The sequence below is a fragment of the Trachymyrmex cornetzi genome, unplaced genomic scaffold (assembly GCF_001594075.2).
Source record: "Trachymyrmex cornetzi isolate Tcor2-1 unplaced genomic scaffold, Tcor1.1 scaffold122, whole genome shotgun sequence".
Taxonomy (NCBI): Eukaryota; Metazoa; Arthropoda; class Insecta; order Hymenoptera; family Formicidae; genus Trachymyrmex; species Trachymyrmex cornetzi.
The window spans coordinates 2462464-2478418 of NW_017295784.1; the positions used below are offsets into that span (position 1 = coordinate 2462464).

Sequence of the window (15955 nt, forward strand, 5' to 3'; positions counted from 1 at the left end):
AAATATTGTTGTAACTGTAATTGTAAAAAAATATATGAATATGTATATTTATCACCGTTTTCATTTTCAGTATATTTTTATGTATTAAAAGATATACAAGATACCTATGTTCGATATAAGCGTCTGATTCTATTAGAGATACTTTCTACTTTAATATAATATAAATAAATTTAACATTTACATATTTCACAATCTAAATATAATAAAATATGATTTATTTTATGTGAAGAGTTTTGTATAATACTGTTTTATACAAATAGTGATATAAAAGAAATTACCGTAAAAAAGTATACAGTTGTATCGTGCATATGCATAGAACATAATATTATCAAAACTTAGTCACTGTTAAGCTTTTCGAATTTTTCTTCTGAATATTTGACTATAGTCTTACAAAGCATAGCTTTAAACTACTTCCTGATTCTATTTCATGTATATTGTAGCAATCAATACTGAGCGATGTATCTCGCCTTCTAGAATTGAAGATATAATAAATGAAATATCTTACATATTGACAAGTGATGTACAAGGCGATTACGTTTTATGTTTTATTAATAAACTTTTAGAAATGTATTGTTCCATCTTGATTGTATTACGAGTTTGCTCTCCATCTAGATGTAAATATTATTTACATCTATCATTGGTACCATAGTATTATTGTACCGTATATTTATATTACATAAAGATACAGGTATTAAATGTGCAGGGTAAAAGAAATATAAAAGAAATATAAAAGAAATATCATCGAGAAGAGAAATATCGTCACTATCGAAGAAACACATCACATGTCTATAGACATTTATTGGTGCACCCTCTTCTTGAAATAATATTACCTGATTTTTCTTATCGTATGATAGAAATTTTGTCAAGTTAAAGTTAGGGACGTATCGTTGTGAATACTATTAAAAGATTTCTATTGAATTAAGAAGAATTTGTTTGACAACATACATTATATATTCAAATGCAATTATATATATATTTTTTATTTCTTAATTAAACGAGAGAATTAATAATGCACATTTTGAAATTGACACGTACAATCGTTATAGTCGCTGGATGCTTTCGACCACTTTCGTGGACATCTCTGTTTAAACAGACTGTATATAATATTTACAGGTTATATGTAATTAGCATGTTATATTTTTTTTCAATGTGGCAATTTATGGACATTATTTTAAATGTTGATAATCCTTACGACTTCACTAATAATTTAAATATGCTCTTGACTTCATCTGCTGCATGCTATAAGATGTTTATCGTGTGGTTAAATTATGAGAAGATTGCAGCATTAATTAATTGTCTTATTGAAGAGCCATTCAAACCATTAAATTTGGGCGAGACAAAAATTCAGCGCCAATACGATAAAATAATACGGTAAATATATATCTTAATTAAATAATTTTTAATCCTTTTAATTTGACATTATTGTATTATAGTTCCTTTTAATATTCTATTGTACGTATAATAAGAAAAATTTAAAAAAACGTATTTAAGATTGTAAATTCTAAAAATTTAATTTTATTATTAAAAATTTTAAATATTTGAGAAATTGCACAGCAAATTTGTTAATAATTTAATAATAAGTTAATTTAAAGAAATTAAATTTAATTATAGTGCTATTAAAAATAGTAGTAGGTGTATTATTTATTATAAAAAATGAATGCGTACAATTACCTAAATTATTCATATTAAAGCTTAGAGCTTGTATGTAACAATTTTTTCAATTATTTTCTAGAAACAACACGTTACGTTATACGAGCTTGATCGGAACGACATGCTCGTTCATTGCCCTCATGTCGTTATTCACTGATTTTAGACACAAAAGATTAACGTATAGAGAATGGGTACCATATAATTACTCGTCTTACATGAGTTATTATTTTACATACGCTCAGCAAATGATAAGTACTTTTCATTGCGCTAGCGTAAACGTCGCTTGTGATACTCTCCTATGTGGCTTATTAATGTACATATGTTGCCAACTCGAGATCTTGGAATATCGCCTACAGAATATCTCAAATAATGAATTTACTCTGGGCTTCTGCGTACGCCATCACAATCGAATTTTAGAGTTAGTTATCATATTGTGATACCAGATAATTATTTATTATTTAACACTGCTCTCAAAAGTATTTTTTAATAAAATGATGATAGAGAAATCGTATATTTATCTTCTACTTTTCTGTCCGTATTTTTTACGATTACAAAGGAAAAAAAGAAAAAAAATTGAACTAAGATTTTATACATTAAGCATAAAAAATGTATACATTTTATATAATCGCTAAAAAAATTGTACACGTTGCTATTATTTTCGTCAATTCGCTAGTTAAAATAGATATTTTAATTATCACCTTATTAAATACGTTAATTTGTTAATTTAATTTACAAATATTTCATAATTTTTATGTTGCGGTATATAATAATAAAATTCATTTATGACGACATGTACATTATTAATTTTATGCATGAGTATTATAGCGATCTAAAATCAAAAATTATATTGTAGATATGCTCAATTAGTGAATGTGAGATTTACAAAAATAGTCGGATTTCAGTTTATGGCAAGTACGATGGTAATTTGCTGCAATTTGTATCAATTAACCAGTTCGGCTTTGAGCGCAAATCATATACCATTAATTATGTATACATGTTGCATGCTGACACAAATATTTATTTATTGCTGGTTTGGAAACAAAGTCAAATCCAAGGTATATCAAATAAATAAATTATTAAAGACGCTAAATAAAATATTTTACGTATTATTCTACAGAGCCTTCAACTAACGGACAGCATCTTTCATATTGAGTGGCCAATTTTAGACAATAGTATTAAGAAGAGTCTCTTAGTAATTATGAAGCGTGTAATAATACCCATTGAAATTTCTACTGTATATATTCTAACCATAAATTTGGATTCTTTTGTGGCGGTCAGTATAACAGTATAAATTTTATTTTAATGTAGTTAAAACAGTCCTTGAATAATCATTTAATGAATTCTTGTGTTTCTAATTACAATATATTCAAATAATAAAAATTGTTTTATTAAATAAGAGAATTTAGAAGTATTTTCATATACAAATTATTTGTAAACTTGTTTATAAAAAACTAATAATAAATTTAAATATGATAATATATTTATATATATGTATAATAATATTAATTATTTTTTAACATTTCAGTTGCTTAAAACATCGTACTCTGTTTATAATTTATTGGTACGAGTGCAAGAATACTAAAAATTGGGAAACAAGTAAAACAAATACTTATCTTTATTTATTTGATATAATTAAAAAATGAAAATAAGATATAATTGTTGTTAATATCTTAGTATTAAAAATAAATATATACATACACAGCTTTTTATATTTGATAATGGTTTTTATATTGTACTTATATCAGAAGAAACATGAAAAAAATTAAAGTTTAACATAATCATCTAACACATATTTTGCATTTCAATACTATAAAAATTTATTATATTTATATTTTGTTACACAATCTGACATAAATGTATTATCTTAAATAAAGTGTTTTTTATTTATTATATTTTATAAAATATATTTTATAGAAAAATCGCACGAAAAATCATAGTATTAAAAAACAAAAAAGGGCAAAGCCTAATGCAAGCATGCATTATTGAACATAACAATATAACGTTAGAAAAACTTGGGATTTGTTCCGTTATTCACTGAAAACCTGTAGTATACATAACATAAATTATAAATTTTCAGTACTTGTAATGAATAAACGGAAAGCATGTTTTCGTTTATTTCATTATAATATTATAAGTGCATTCCTTTAAAGAATCTGATGTGATTCTTTTATCTGATTACGTTAGAATGTCGTGATTCTTTTTGAAAATATAATGTAATAAAACATATATAGTCGCGCGCGCGCCCGATGACAGATATATGTGTAGGTATTAAAATATACGCATATTGTCGAGGTTCCATCTCATATTTTATCAATGAGTCTTCGAAGAATTCTTTTTTCTCTTTCTGTTGGGTTATTTGTTTTCTATGTCAATATCACAATGAGAAACATCTTCTATATAATGAAAATTGAATGTAAAAATAATATTTTGAATGTAAAAGTAGTACATCAAATTCTATTGTGGAAACAATGCATTCAAGACAGTTATTGCAACTTACAGATATTAAATATGCACAAGTAAGAACATTGTCGATTTATTAATCTAAGTGTAAGAGTAAATAAACAAAAATAAAAGGATAAGTAAAGTATTTTTAAAAGATTAGTTGCATAATCATTATCAGCTATAATCATTATAAAACAATTGTAATAAAGAATTGTTCTATAAAATCTTAATGTTCACTCTCTTTATCTGTACATGTATACGACATAGTTTTTATATTTTGTTTGAAAGTATTTATATATATTATATTTTAGAAAAAAAATATATAAATGTTGTAGCAAAATTTAAATTTATTAAATTGAAAAAATTAAATATAAATTAAATCGAATCTTAATTTTTATTTTTTGGATAATACTAAACTCTCTATTTTAATATGTACAAATTTTATATTCATATGTATATTATCATAACTGAAAATGAAATATGCAATAAATGGTTTATATATATGTAATATATCGTTTATATCTTATGGATTTTACTTTAATATTTTTTTTGGAATGGTTAAAAGTATAACAAAAAATATTGTACTATTAAAAGAAGAAATCAGAATTGCATAATAGTATATAAAAAAGTAATGTCAGAGAGAGAGAGAGAGAGAGAGAGAGAAATTATTATTTCTAAATTCTTTTATCTGTGTGTGTGTTTAACTACAGTCTTACAAATGTTTAACTACAGTCTTACCTCTAACGTGGACTCCTTAATTCGTTTGGTTATGTTGCGTATAGAAATCAATATTAGAATATCGAGATTCTTCCTACGAAGAATAAAAAATAATATAATGAAATCAGAACACACGGCAGTATCTCAGCGCTAAAAAAAGTACAGCGATATATCATAGCGTGAGACCGATATATATCAAACGGTGATGAGGGACATATACGAAGATATATATCGGGGTCTATATTTTATTAACAAATCATTAAAGTAATTTTCTTTTTTTGTTGTGTTATTTTTTATCTCAATGTATCAATGAGAAACATCTATATATAAAAGTTACATCAAAAAATAATTTATCGAATGTAAAAGTAGTTTATCCAATTCTTTTGTAGAAATATCGCATTGAAGGTAATTATTGCAAAATACAGATATTAAATACAGATAGATATTAAATATAGATAGTAGAAGTAGGAAATATCATCGACGAAAAATATTATCAGAGAAGTAGCATCAGAAGTCTATAGACAGTTTACAGAACCTTATTGAAATTGTACGTTATCTCATTTTACGTCTTATAGAATAGAGATTTTATCAAGTTAAAGTTATCTTGAGAATAATATTAATAATAATATACATTGGATAGTTGAAATCCGTTATACGTATCTTATTTGTTTCTTTTTTTTCACAATAAAATTAGATGTGACATAATGCAAGTTTTAAAATTGACGTATACAATTGTTACAATCGCGGGATGTCTTCGACCGCGATCATGGACGTCTTTATTTAAACGAACACTTTATAATATCTACAGTATACAAGTGATTGGCATTTTATACGTATTTTCATTGTTGCAATTTCTGGATATTGTTTTCAACGTCGATAATACTGATGCATTCACAAACACTCTAAATCTAATGTTGACCACGTCCGCTTCATGCTATAAAATGATTATCATGTGTTTAAATTATGATGATATTGTAACATTAATTGATAATCTTATCGAAGAGCCGTTTAAACCATTAGATCCAGATGAGATGAAAATTCGACAACAATATGACAAGATGATACGGTAATGTCTTTAAATTGAGTGATTTTCAATTCTTTATATAATATTCTGTATAGTATATTTATATAGTTTTCTGCTAAATATTTATTTCTTTAACAAAATTTTATAGAAATGTATAATTAAAAATGTATTGAAGATTTAATTTTATTCTATATTTACTTTGATTTAGCAGAATTATTTAAAGAGTTACAAATAAAAATTTGTAAATAATGTAATAAGGAATTATACTTTTTAATCTAAAATAAAATTTAATTAACAATATGTTAGTATTATGAAATAATATTTTATCTGTTATAACAAAGAATGAATATATTCAAGTATTTTACTCTACAGTACACATTAGAATAATATAGATATAATAAGATCTTTAATCATTTTCTAGGAACAACACATTAGGTTACACAGGCTTAGTCGTGGGATCATTTTGTTTTACCAGCCTTTTAACTTCATTCTTCACTCATGTTAGATATAAACGGCTAAAGTATAGAGAATGGCTACCATACGATTATTCATCTAATATATTAATATATGGTCTTACATACATTCAACAAATGTTAGGTGGATATTATTGCGTTATTGTAAATGTCGCAATAGATACTCTCATGTGCGGATTTTTAATGCACATATGTTGTCAAATTGAAATCTTGGAAAGTCGCCTAAAGAAAATATTGAGCAAACAGATTACTCTGAGTTACTGCATACGTCATCATAATCAAATTTTTGAGTTAGTTATCATTTCAATATAGGAAAATTAAATTTTATTAAGCATTCTGTTGCAGAGTATAGACGATAAATCTCCGGTATTTTAAAATATCACAATTGTAGGTATTTTTTTTATAAAAAAAGACTAAAATGTTTTAAAATAAATTTCGATATAAGTATTTTTAGTAGTATAAAGGATATCGAGCTGATGCTACTTGATGCCAAGTACACTGAAATATATCGATCACTATGATGCTAAAATGTTTGTTACTTTTTGAACAGACATTTTTCTCGGTGCATAAAAATAACATCTGCTCAGAAAAAAGTCCAAGCTGTAGTGTAGTTTGCAAAGTCAAAATCTGTTATACTAATATAATTTTCATTGTGTGTTTAAGAAATCGCTAGTGAGCATATCTATTCACGAGACAGTCTTCGATCATTAGAGCTTACATGTTCGTCAAATGTTACGGGCTTTCTACAATAAGCCATTACTTAAGTTTTAAGTTTTAACCCGTAAGAAACTGACCAATCATAGTCGATTATTTTTCTCACATTCGACTATGATTGTAATTTTTAAGTCCGATCCAACGATCTGAAAAAGTTGCATCTAAGAGACTTATCGTAGAAAGCCTCTTGATGCAACTTTTCCAGATCCTTGGAGATTGGGCGAAAGGCCCTATATATTCATTTCCTAGCAATCTCGTTCCTCATGCAATCACTTCTTCTGATATCTTCTTTTGAAAATATATCAAAGACATATTTTACTCCATCAAAGTGCAAAAGTGAATATTTTGCGTAACTGAATTGTAACCGTCATTAATGCCATAACATAATGATGTGCTGTAGAACATTTGGCGTGAAGTAGAATACTTACTTGATATCCTCGTATAAAGTTACTGGCCATCTTTTAAGAGACATATATATTCTGATATATTCTTTTTTAGATCGCAAAACTTCTAGTTATTAATTAAAATTTTACATTCTATAAAATTATATTATTATAATAAGAATTATCAAGAAAGATCATATTTTAGAAATTTTATTTTATTACATACGTTTATAATATATAAAAAAATTATACTTTCTTTTTCCGCCCCGAATCATTTTTTTTTAAGTGTACATATATTATATACATATATATATTTTCTTATTATTTATATATAGTATCCTTATCCTTATCATTGAAGGTGCTTACATAAAAGTTTGTTAATTTTTTGTAAGAAACTGTTTAGTTGTTATTTACACAAAAAAATTTATTTAAAAAAATACTTTAAAATATGTAAATATGTATGTTTATTCTTATTACCTATACGTATTATTTTAAAATATCGGAAGTTTGTCGTATATACCTACACTGTGTATGATTTAAGTAAAGCAGTGATGGAAGTCATGTACTTTCTTTATCATATTTTTTTATTATTAAAAGAAAAAAAAATTCTATTCGTGTTGAAATGACTAAGAAAAACATTACAAATTTTTTAATGTAAATATGTTACTGTACGCTTAAATACCTAAATGTAACTAATATTATATATTAGTATTATATTGACTTCTTTCGCCGTATTACAGTATTTTTTGAAGTTCTTTATTACAGCTTTAATGAGTTATATGTCTTAATTTTTAAAATAATCTTTAATATTATAATCATAAAAAAGTTAATTTATTGTTTATAAGAATTATTTGTTGAATAGATACGGCTTTCTAAAAGCAAAATTTTGATTACAGATTTGCGGAAACAGTGAATGTAAAATTTACGAAAATAATCGGATTTCAGTTTTTATCAAGTATGATGATAATGTGTTCAAATTTGTATCAAGTTGCTAAGGCAACTTTAAATTCAGATCATATTTCATTAATTATGTTTACATGTTGCATGTTAACGGAAATATTCATTTATTGCTGGTTTGGAAACCAAGTTAAATTAAAGGTACATCTAATGAAATTGGATATTAGAAACGCGCAGATATGATACTTCATATGTACATTGTTTTTTTTGCAGAGTCTTGAATTAACAGATAGTATTTTTCAAATGAATTGGCCAATCTTGGATAACAGTGTCAAAAAGAGCTTATTATTGATTATGAAACGTGCAATGATACCCATTGAAATTTCTACAGTATATATTTTGACAATGAACTTGGATTCTTTTGTAATGGTCAGTATAAAAATATTTGTTTTAATGTATATAAAATTTTAAAATAATTTATGTAATATATATACATATATATCAGGGGGGAGGGCCCCGTTTGCCTACAAATTGATTGTCTATAGCACCTTTTGCCTATATCTCAATTGCCTAAAAATCGATTGCCTACATGTGTTATTGCCTACAGCTCGATTACCTACATGCACTTTTGCGCACAAATAAAAATTTTAGAAACGGAGTTATTTTTGCATGTACTATTGCCTACATGTATTATTGCCTATAAGAATTATTGCCTACATGTATTATCGCCTACAAGTATTATGGCCTACAGATCGATTGCCTACATACACTTTTGCACACAAATGCAAATTTTAGAAACGGAGTTACTTTTGCCTACATGTATTATTAGCTACACGTATTATTGCCTACAAGTATTATTGCTTACAGCTCGATTGCCTATATACATTATTGCCTACAGCTCACAACCTTCCACGCGAAATGAGGGCTACCTCACATCAACAAATGGTTTGGCTATGGTTAGATTTTTTTGGAAAAATATTCCAAGCGGACACTGTCTACGTTGACATCCCACTGTTCACATGACAGATTTCCTAAAAATATAAATTATTTTCTTAATGAACTTTAATTTTATATTTGTGCGCCAAAGTGCTTGTAGGCAATCTAGCTGTAGACAATAATACATGTAGGCAATCGAACTGAAGGCAATAATACATGTAGGTAATCGAGCTGTAGGCAATAATACATGTAGGCAAAAGTAACTCTGCTTCTAAAAACTTTATTTGTGCGCAAAAGTGCATGTAGGCAATAGAGCTGTAGGCAATAATACTTATAGGCAATAATACATGTAGGCAATAATACATGTGGCAAAAGTAACTCCGTTTCTAAAATTTTTATTTGTATGCAAAAGTGTATGTAGGCAATTTATCTGTAGATAATAATACTTATAGGCAATAATACATATAGGCAATAATTCATGTAGGCAATAATACATGTAGGCAAAAGTAACTCCATTTCTAAAATTTTTATTTGTGCGCAAAAGTGCATGTATGCAATCGAGCTGTAGGCAATAACACATATAGGCAATCGATTTGTAGGCAAATGAGATGTAGGCAAAAGGTGCTGTAAGCAATCAATTTGTAGGCAAAAGGAGCCTTCTCATATCAGGGTATAATAAAATTTTAATGCTACACTACTTACATTTTACAATTATATTTAATCTAAAAAAAATTATAGCAACAAATAAACCTATTATTTTTTTGAACTTTTTTACGTAGATAATTATTATGTATATGTATGTATACATATATATTAACGTGTCTATAATAATCTTAAATGTCTTCTATTATTTCAGTTTATTAAAACGTCATACTCTATTTATAATTTATTAACGCAAGTGTAAAAGTAATAAAAACAGAAAGATATAAATAAAGTATTTTGTGTATTAGCTGCATGTAATCATTATAATAATATATATTGTGATAAAATGTTTATTATTGTCAATAATCATTTTGATGTTCACTCTGTTTATTAGCAATAATTGTAAAAAATATACATATATATATATGACATTGTCTTTTATATTTTGAAAGTATTTTTACATATATTACTAAAAAATATACATAAATATTGTAATAAAATTTAAATTTGATATTGTCACACTCTTTGTACTTAAAATGTACAAATTTTATATTTACATATTACTGTAATCGGATTTGAAATATGTAATACCTCATAAACATATATATAGATTTTACTTCAATATCTTTGTGCGGAGTGGCTAGAAATCTGTATCGCGCAACGCTTGTGTCATTTGCAAATCGCAACTGAAGAATTGGGGCAAAACGGGATATTCCATTTTGCCCCATTCTACTTTGCCCCAATTGTTAATATTACAATTATGTTGTTTTATTGAACACTCAGTTGATTTATAACAACAATCTAATTGCATTAAAATGAAGCTGAGACTATATTTAATTATTTAGAGTAGAAAGTACTGAATTTAATATAGATACTTATTTTCATGATATATACAATTCATAATATATAAATATACAAAGCGAATATTACAAATCGATATTGTGCATCACTACGTTGTATGTTATCACGTCACTCAAAAAATGGCATCTATCGCCTGCAACGTGTTCTTCGGGACATAAAACATAATTTATCACAATTGGATATCGTAACAAGCAGGTTAAAAAATGACAGTATTCCGATTTACTTTGCTATTTCGCTTTGCTCCAATCTCCCCTAATATCAAATGAAATATTCTATCTTCAATGTATTGGGATACGATATATGTATATTCAAGTATTGCAAGATATTATTTACATCTCATATCTTATTAATGTACTTATACAGAATTTACTCTCCTTTCTTTACTGAGAATTAGAATTTTTTTCCTCTATATAGGTATAACATATAAAATAGTTGATCTCTTTTGTATAAAAAAAATTGCATATATAAATAATTCCTCATGCTATTTCGCATAAATATCACTTTAAAAAGAATTGCTAAAAATTTGGTATTATAAAGGTAAAGTTATTAAATATGTATGAAGAGAGAGAATATACTGTCTATTGTCAAAGAATCGTGTCACATGTCTATAGACGTTCCTAAGTGCACTATCTTGAAATTATGTTCCTGCTTTCACTTCTCGTGCAATATAGAATCTATCAAGTTAAAGTTATCTTAAAAATAATAAGTATTGTTTAAAAATTATTGATAAAAAAGCTCGTAACATACGTTACACAACAAACTCGTTTTTTACAAGCATTTTTTTAATTTGAACAAAGGATAGAAATGCATATCTTAAAGTTGACATTTTTTATCGTTACGTTTGTTGGGTGCTTTCGACCGCTTTCGTGGACATCGCTATTTATGCGTGTTATTTACAATCTCTACAGACTATTTATAATTACCATTTTATATATTTTTGCTTTTTTACAATTTATGGATATTATGATAAACGTCGATAATCCCGACGACTTTACTAACATTTTATATATGGCGTTAAATGTGTCTGTTTCTGGTTTTAAATTACTGATAATGTGGCTAAATTATAACAATGTTACGACATTAATTACTGCACTTAACGAAGAACCATTTAAACCGTTAGATCCAAGTGAATTGGAAATTCGTCAAAAATTTGATAAAATAATACGGTAAATATTTATACATTTATATATACATATTTATGTATACCAACCTTTATTTAACAATTATTTTCTTTTGGATATCAACTTCTAGGTCTAACACATTACGTTACTCAGTTTTGATTGCGTCATCATGGACATTCATGAGTTTGATGTCGTTGCTCACAGACTTTAAACACAGAAAGTTAACATATAGAGAATGGGTACCGTACGATTATTCGTCTTACATGATGTTTTGTGTTACGTATGTTCACCAAATTCTGAGCACGTTTTATTGTGCTAGCGTGAATGTCGCCTGTGATACCCTCATATGTGGTTTCTTAATGCATGTATATTGTCAAATTGAAATCTTGGAATATCGCTTGAAGAAGATTTTAAGCGATCAAAGCATTTTGGACTACTGCGTACGCCATCATAACAGTATATTTCAGTTAGTCATCCTAATAATATATTTTAAAAACCGTTATACATAGTTCAGGATTTCAGTGATATTAATTTACACCGAAAAAATAAAAAAATTGTATACTTGAAAGATGTACTTAATATTTCCTCTTAACAAGTATAAGAATATTTTCTATTAAATTAATAATATATTCTTGATTTGTAAAAGCGATCATCGCTACACGCGCGCTTTACACAGTTTTTGTTAATGTCCCCGTTAAAATTATGCAACCTTTGTCTGAAACATTTTTCTCTAAAATGTATTGTTCAAAAGATATTTGAGATCATATTTAAAACAGGATATTCTATACGTTCTTATATTAAGAATATGATAATTTAGATGACTTCCTTCTTAAATTAAAAGGATCGTTTAGGTGCTTATTTTTAGAGGAAAACATACTATACATAAGTAGGATATTCTTAAGTTGAGAATACAACTTTTTCGGTGCATAATTTAATGACTTAATTACAGAATTAAAAGGAACAATGATATATATTAAATTTTCTTATCTACGACCGTTAAAAAATCACAAATTTTAAGTCAAGATAATTAAATAGTACAACTTATTCTTTATTTTTCCTTTTATATTTAAATAATTCATATATATTTATTTTTATTATTATGTTGTTAAAGTCCAATCGGCATCATTAAGTTTTTTAAACTATAATTACTATACACAATGTATGTATAGTTTTTCAAAAGTTAGTTTATCATGCTTTTAGTTTGATACATATAATTATCATTATGTTACTAAATTAAAAAACTTGATTGTGCAGATTTGCGTGTTCCGTAAATGCAAAATTTTCGCAAATAATCGGATTACAGTTTATAATAAGCACATTGATAATATGCTCTAATTTGTATCAACTGAGCCAATCGTCATTGAACGCAGATAGTATTGGATTAATTGGATTCACGTGCTGCATGTTAACAGAAATATTTCTTTATTGTTGGTTTGGACACAAAATAAAATCAAAGGTATATCTGATTAACGAAGGAAACTAATTAAGAATAATTTTTTGTACAAAAGATATTTTGTATAAGAAATTGAATTAATCATCTCGTCATACATGTCACTGTTATGTTATCCGTAAAAATTATATAACATTAAGTATTATTAAATAAAATAAAAATATTTTTAACTATAACATATGTCTATAAGTATTTAGAAACAATATTTTACTTATATAATCAAAACGCTCAACATTAAACAAATATTATTTCACATATTAATTTATAGAGCGTTCAAGTGGCAGATAGCATTTTCCAAATAAAATGGCCATTGCTGAATAATAACGTCAAAAGTAATCTCCTAATAATTATGAAACGCGCTGCAGTACCTATCGAATTTACCACTGCACATATCATCAGTTTGAATTTGGAATCTTTTGTGGCGGTGAGTATATTAATTTTATATAGTACCTATCGTTGAATATGAATGAAGCATTACTAAGATTTTTATTATGTTTATAACTATTTTAGCTGCTCAAAACATCGTACTCCGCTTACAGTTTGTTAGTACAAGTACAGGAAAAGTAATATAAATGTAACGTGTTCTGGCAATTGCAATATAGTTGCAATATGTGTATATATATATAGCGGTGTCAGCAATAGTTAACGAAATATTAATTTATACTAAAAATTGCAAAATAATGGTCTTGAATTATTTTTTACTCAAATACTATCAACTTTACAGAAAAACTGCAAGAAACAAAAATCATTTATTTTCTTCTCATAAAGTTTTGAGAATTTTTTCAGAATTTTTTATTAACTTTTTAGTACTGCATTTTCTTATTTTTACCAACATGAGAAAATACGGTATTAAAAAATTCTGAAAAAATTCTCAGAAATTTATGAGAAGAAAATAAATGATTTTTGTCTCTTGCAGTTTTTCTGTAAAGTTGGTAGTATTTGAGTAAAAAATTATTCAAGACCAATATTTTGCAATATTTAGCAATTAATATCTCATTAACTATTGCTGACACAGCAAAATGGTACAGGACTTTTCGACTCAGTATAGTCTGTTCTAACCACGCACGAAACATTTGGTGGTAATTTCCAGACATCCTGTATATCATATATATATATATATATACAAACATCCTGTATTATATATATATATCTCTGTAATAAAACGCAATAAAAATAAATCATTATGTTATTGATAGCAGATCTAGTATCTATTACATTTTCATTTCCATAAAATGTATATTCGTCAATAATATTTCTTACTTAAAATGTCATTTTAAATAGAATATTGTAATGCAGCAAAATATTATTATATAATTAAACATATAGTAATTTATTAATAAGAGTATTAATACACTTATATAAAAATACGATTTATATATTAAGTCAATATTTAATTAGAAATAAAAAAAATTTTAATATAAAATAAGAGAAAAAAATCCTTTTATAATTTTCATATTTTCTTGTTATATTTTTATTTTCCTGGAAAATAAAGATTATGAAACTATTAATATTTTCTTGTTATATTTTTATTTTGCTGGAAAATAAAGATTATGAAAGTATTAGACAATTCAAAATCTAACATTGTGATTAGCTACAGAGGAAATTCAAGAATGATATAAAAAAAATAAGGTAGTGACTCTTATATTATTCTTATAATATGTTCTAGCTTCTAGACATTACTGTTGCTTACATCTCAGCTCACTCTGGCTGTGTTCCAAAATTTGCCAGTGCTTGCAATGTAAACTACAGATTTTCAGTAGTGGCAATAAATGTTGGAACACTGCCTTTGTGATTTCAAAACTCTATTTTCATTTGTATATGTCGATACTTGTTGGACAATATGGGTTTACATACACAGATTCATATAACTTATCATGCAACAAAATTTAACTTTATCTTGCTTCTTTGATTTCTGTGTACTAATACACTTGAAATGATTCTCATTATAACTTTCTCCATTTTTTATGATCTACGTAAGAAGTTATTCATAAAATGGTGGTATTCTAACACGGAATTATTATAGATATTATGATAACAAGAACAGAATACCCTATAATGAGCATATTACAATAAATACATTTCATAAAGGTAAAATGAATTTAGTTCTCAAGAATCGAAAATATTATTGTATATAACGACGGGCAATAAAAAAATATAGTAATCAACATACATGGATAAGAAAGTTACATTAAAATATGTGAAAATTGTCATAATAAAGTTGGAAGAGATGTGTTCTTTCAAAATGTTTTTCACTATTGTCTCGCAGTATTATTTCTGAAAATAGACATTAAGTAATTCTGTAATAAAAATTATATATTAAAAAATTATATTTTACAAAAATTTGACACATGTACATATTGTTATCCAATATAGTTAAAATATAAAAAAAATAAATATTACGAAAAATTTCTAAAATCATAAAGTTTTATAGTAGTATAACTAATTTGTCATCAAACATGCGATAAAGTATTAGCTTTTAAAGTATTTAAGCAAATATATCTCGCAAATTATTAAAAAATTTTGTAATTGTATGTTACGTATAAAAATAAAAAAATTCTAGTATTTTCTGGTGATATGTACTTAACATTCTTACTATTACAATGTTTTACATTCATACATCTATAAATTCAATTTGATCTTCAACA

At 26.0% G+C, this 15955-nt stretch overlaps 3 protein-coding genes across 3 annotated transcripts; all 3 read left to right on the forward strand.

Moving 5' to 3' along the window:
- Positions 1-1009: 1009 nt before the first annotated feature.
- On the forward strand, positions 1010-3232 carry LOC108768408 (putative odorant receptor 85d). The gene is made up of 5 exons (XM_018518824.1): positions 1010-1113; positions 1733-2068; positions 2504-2705; positions 2768-2923; positions 3176-3232. Exons 1-5 carry the CDS (start codon positions 1010-1012, stop codon positions 3230-3232), a joined length of 855 nt encoding a protein of 284 aa, XP_018374326.1.
- A 2518-nt stretch (positions 3233-5750) lies between these two features.
- On the forward strand, positions 5751-10140 carry LOC108768419 (odorant receptor 46a-like). Its single transcript, XM_018518833.1, has 4 exons — positions 5751-5875; positions 8300-8501; positions 8574-8729; positions 10093-10140. The coding sequence occupies exons 1-4, from the start codon at positions 5751-5753 to the stop codon at positions 10138-10140; spliced, it is 531 nt and encodes a 176-aa protein (XP_018374335.1).
- Positions 10141-11789: 1649 nt separating this feature from the next.
- Positions 11790-13877, forward strand: LOC108768430 (odorant receptor 4-like). Its single transcript, XM_018518844.1, has 5 exons — positions 11790-11905; positions 11991-12326; positions 13115-13316; positions 13579-13734; positions 13821-13877. Exons 1-5 carry the CDS (start codon positions 11790-11792, stop codon positions 13875-13877), a joined length of 867 nt encoding a protein of 288 aa, XP_018374346.1.
- Positions 13878-15955: the final 2078 nt, after the last annotated feature.

Bases quoted from the DNA above. Each gene is read 5' to 3' on its own strand.
- LOC108768419 (XM_018518833.1), top strand. From the start codon at position 5,751: ATGATTATCATGTGTTTAAATTATGATGATATTGTAACATTAATTGAT. The intron at 5,876-8,299 runs GTAATGTCTTTA...TTTTGATTACAG, and splicing joins CAATATGACAAGATGATACG to ATTTGCGGAAACAGTGAATG. The intron at 8,502-8,573 runs GTACATCTAATG...TTTTTTTTGCAG, and splicing joins GAAACCAAGTTAAATTAAAG to AGTCTTGAATTAACAGATAG.
- LOC108768408 (XM_018518824.1), top strand. From the start codon at position 1,010: ATGCACATTTTGAAATTGACACGTACAATCGTTATAGTCGCTGGATGC. The intron at 2,069-2,503 runs GTTAGTTATCAT...ATTATATTGTAG, and splicing joins CATCACAATCGAATTTTAGA to ATATGCTCAATTAGTGAATG. The intron at 2,924-3,175 runs GTCAGTATAACA...TTAACATTTCAG, and splicing joins ATTTGGATTCTTTTGTGGCG to TTGCTTAAAACATCGTACTC.
- LOC108768430 (XM_018518844.1), top strand. From the start codon at position 11,790: ATGTGGCTAAATTATAACAATGTTACGACATTAATTACTGCACTTAAC. The intron at 13,317-13,578 runs GTATATCTGATT...ATTAATTTATAG, and splicing joins GACACAAAATAAAATCAAAG to AGCGTTCAAGTGGCAGATAG. The intron at 13,735-13,820 runs GTGAGTATATTA...TAACTATTTTAG, and splicing joins ATTTGGAATCTTTTGTGGCG to CTGCTCAAAACATCGTACTC.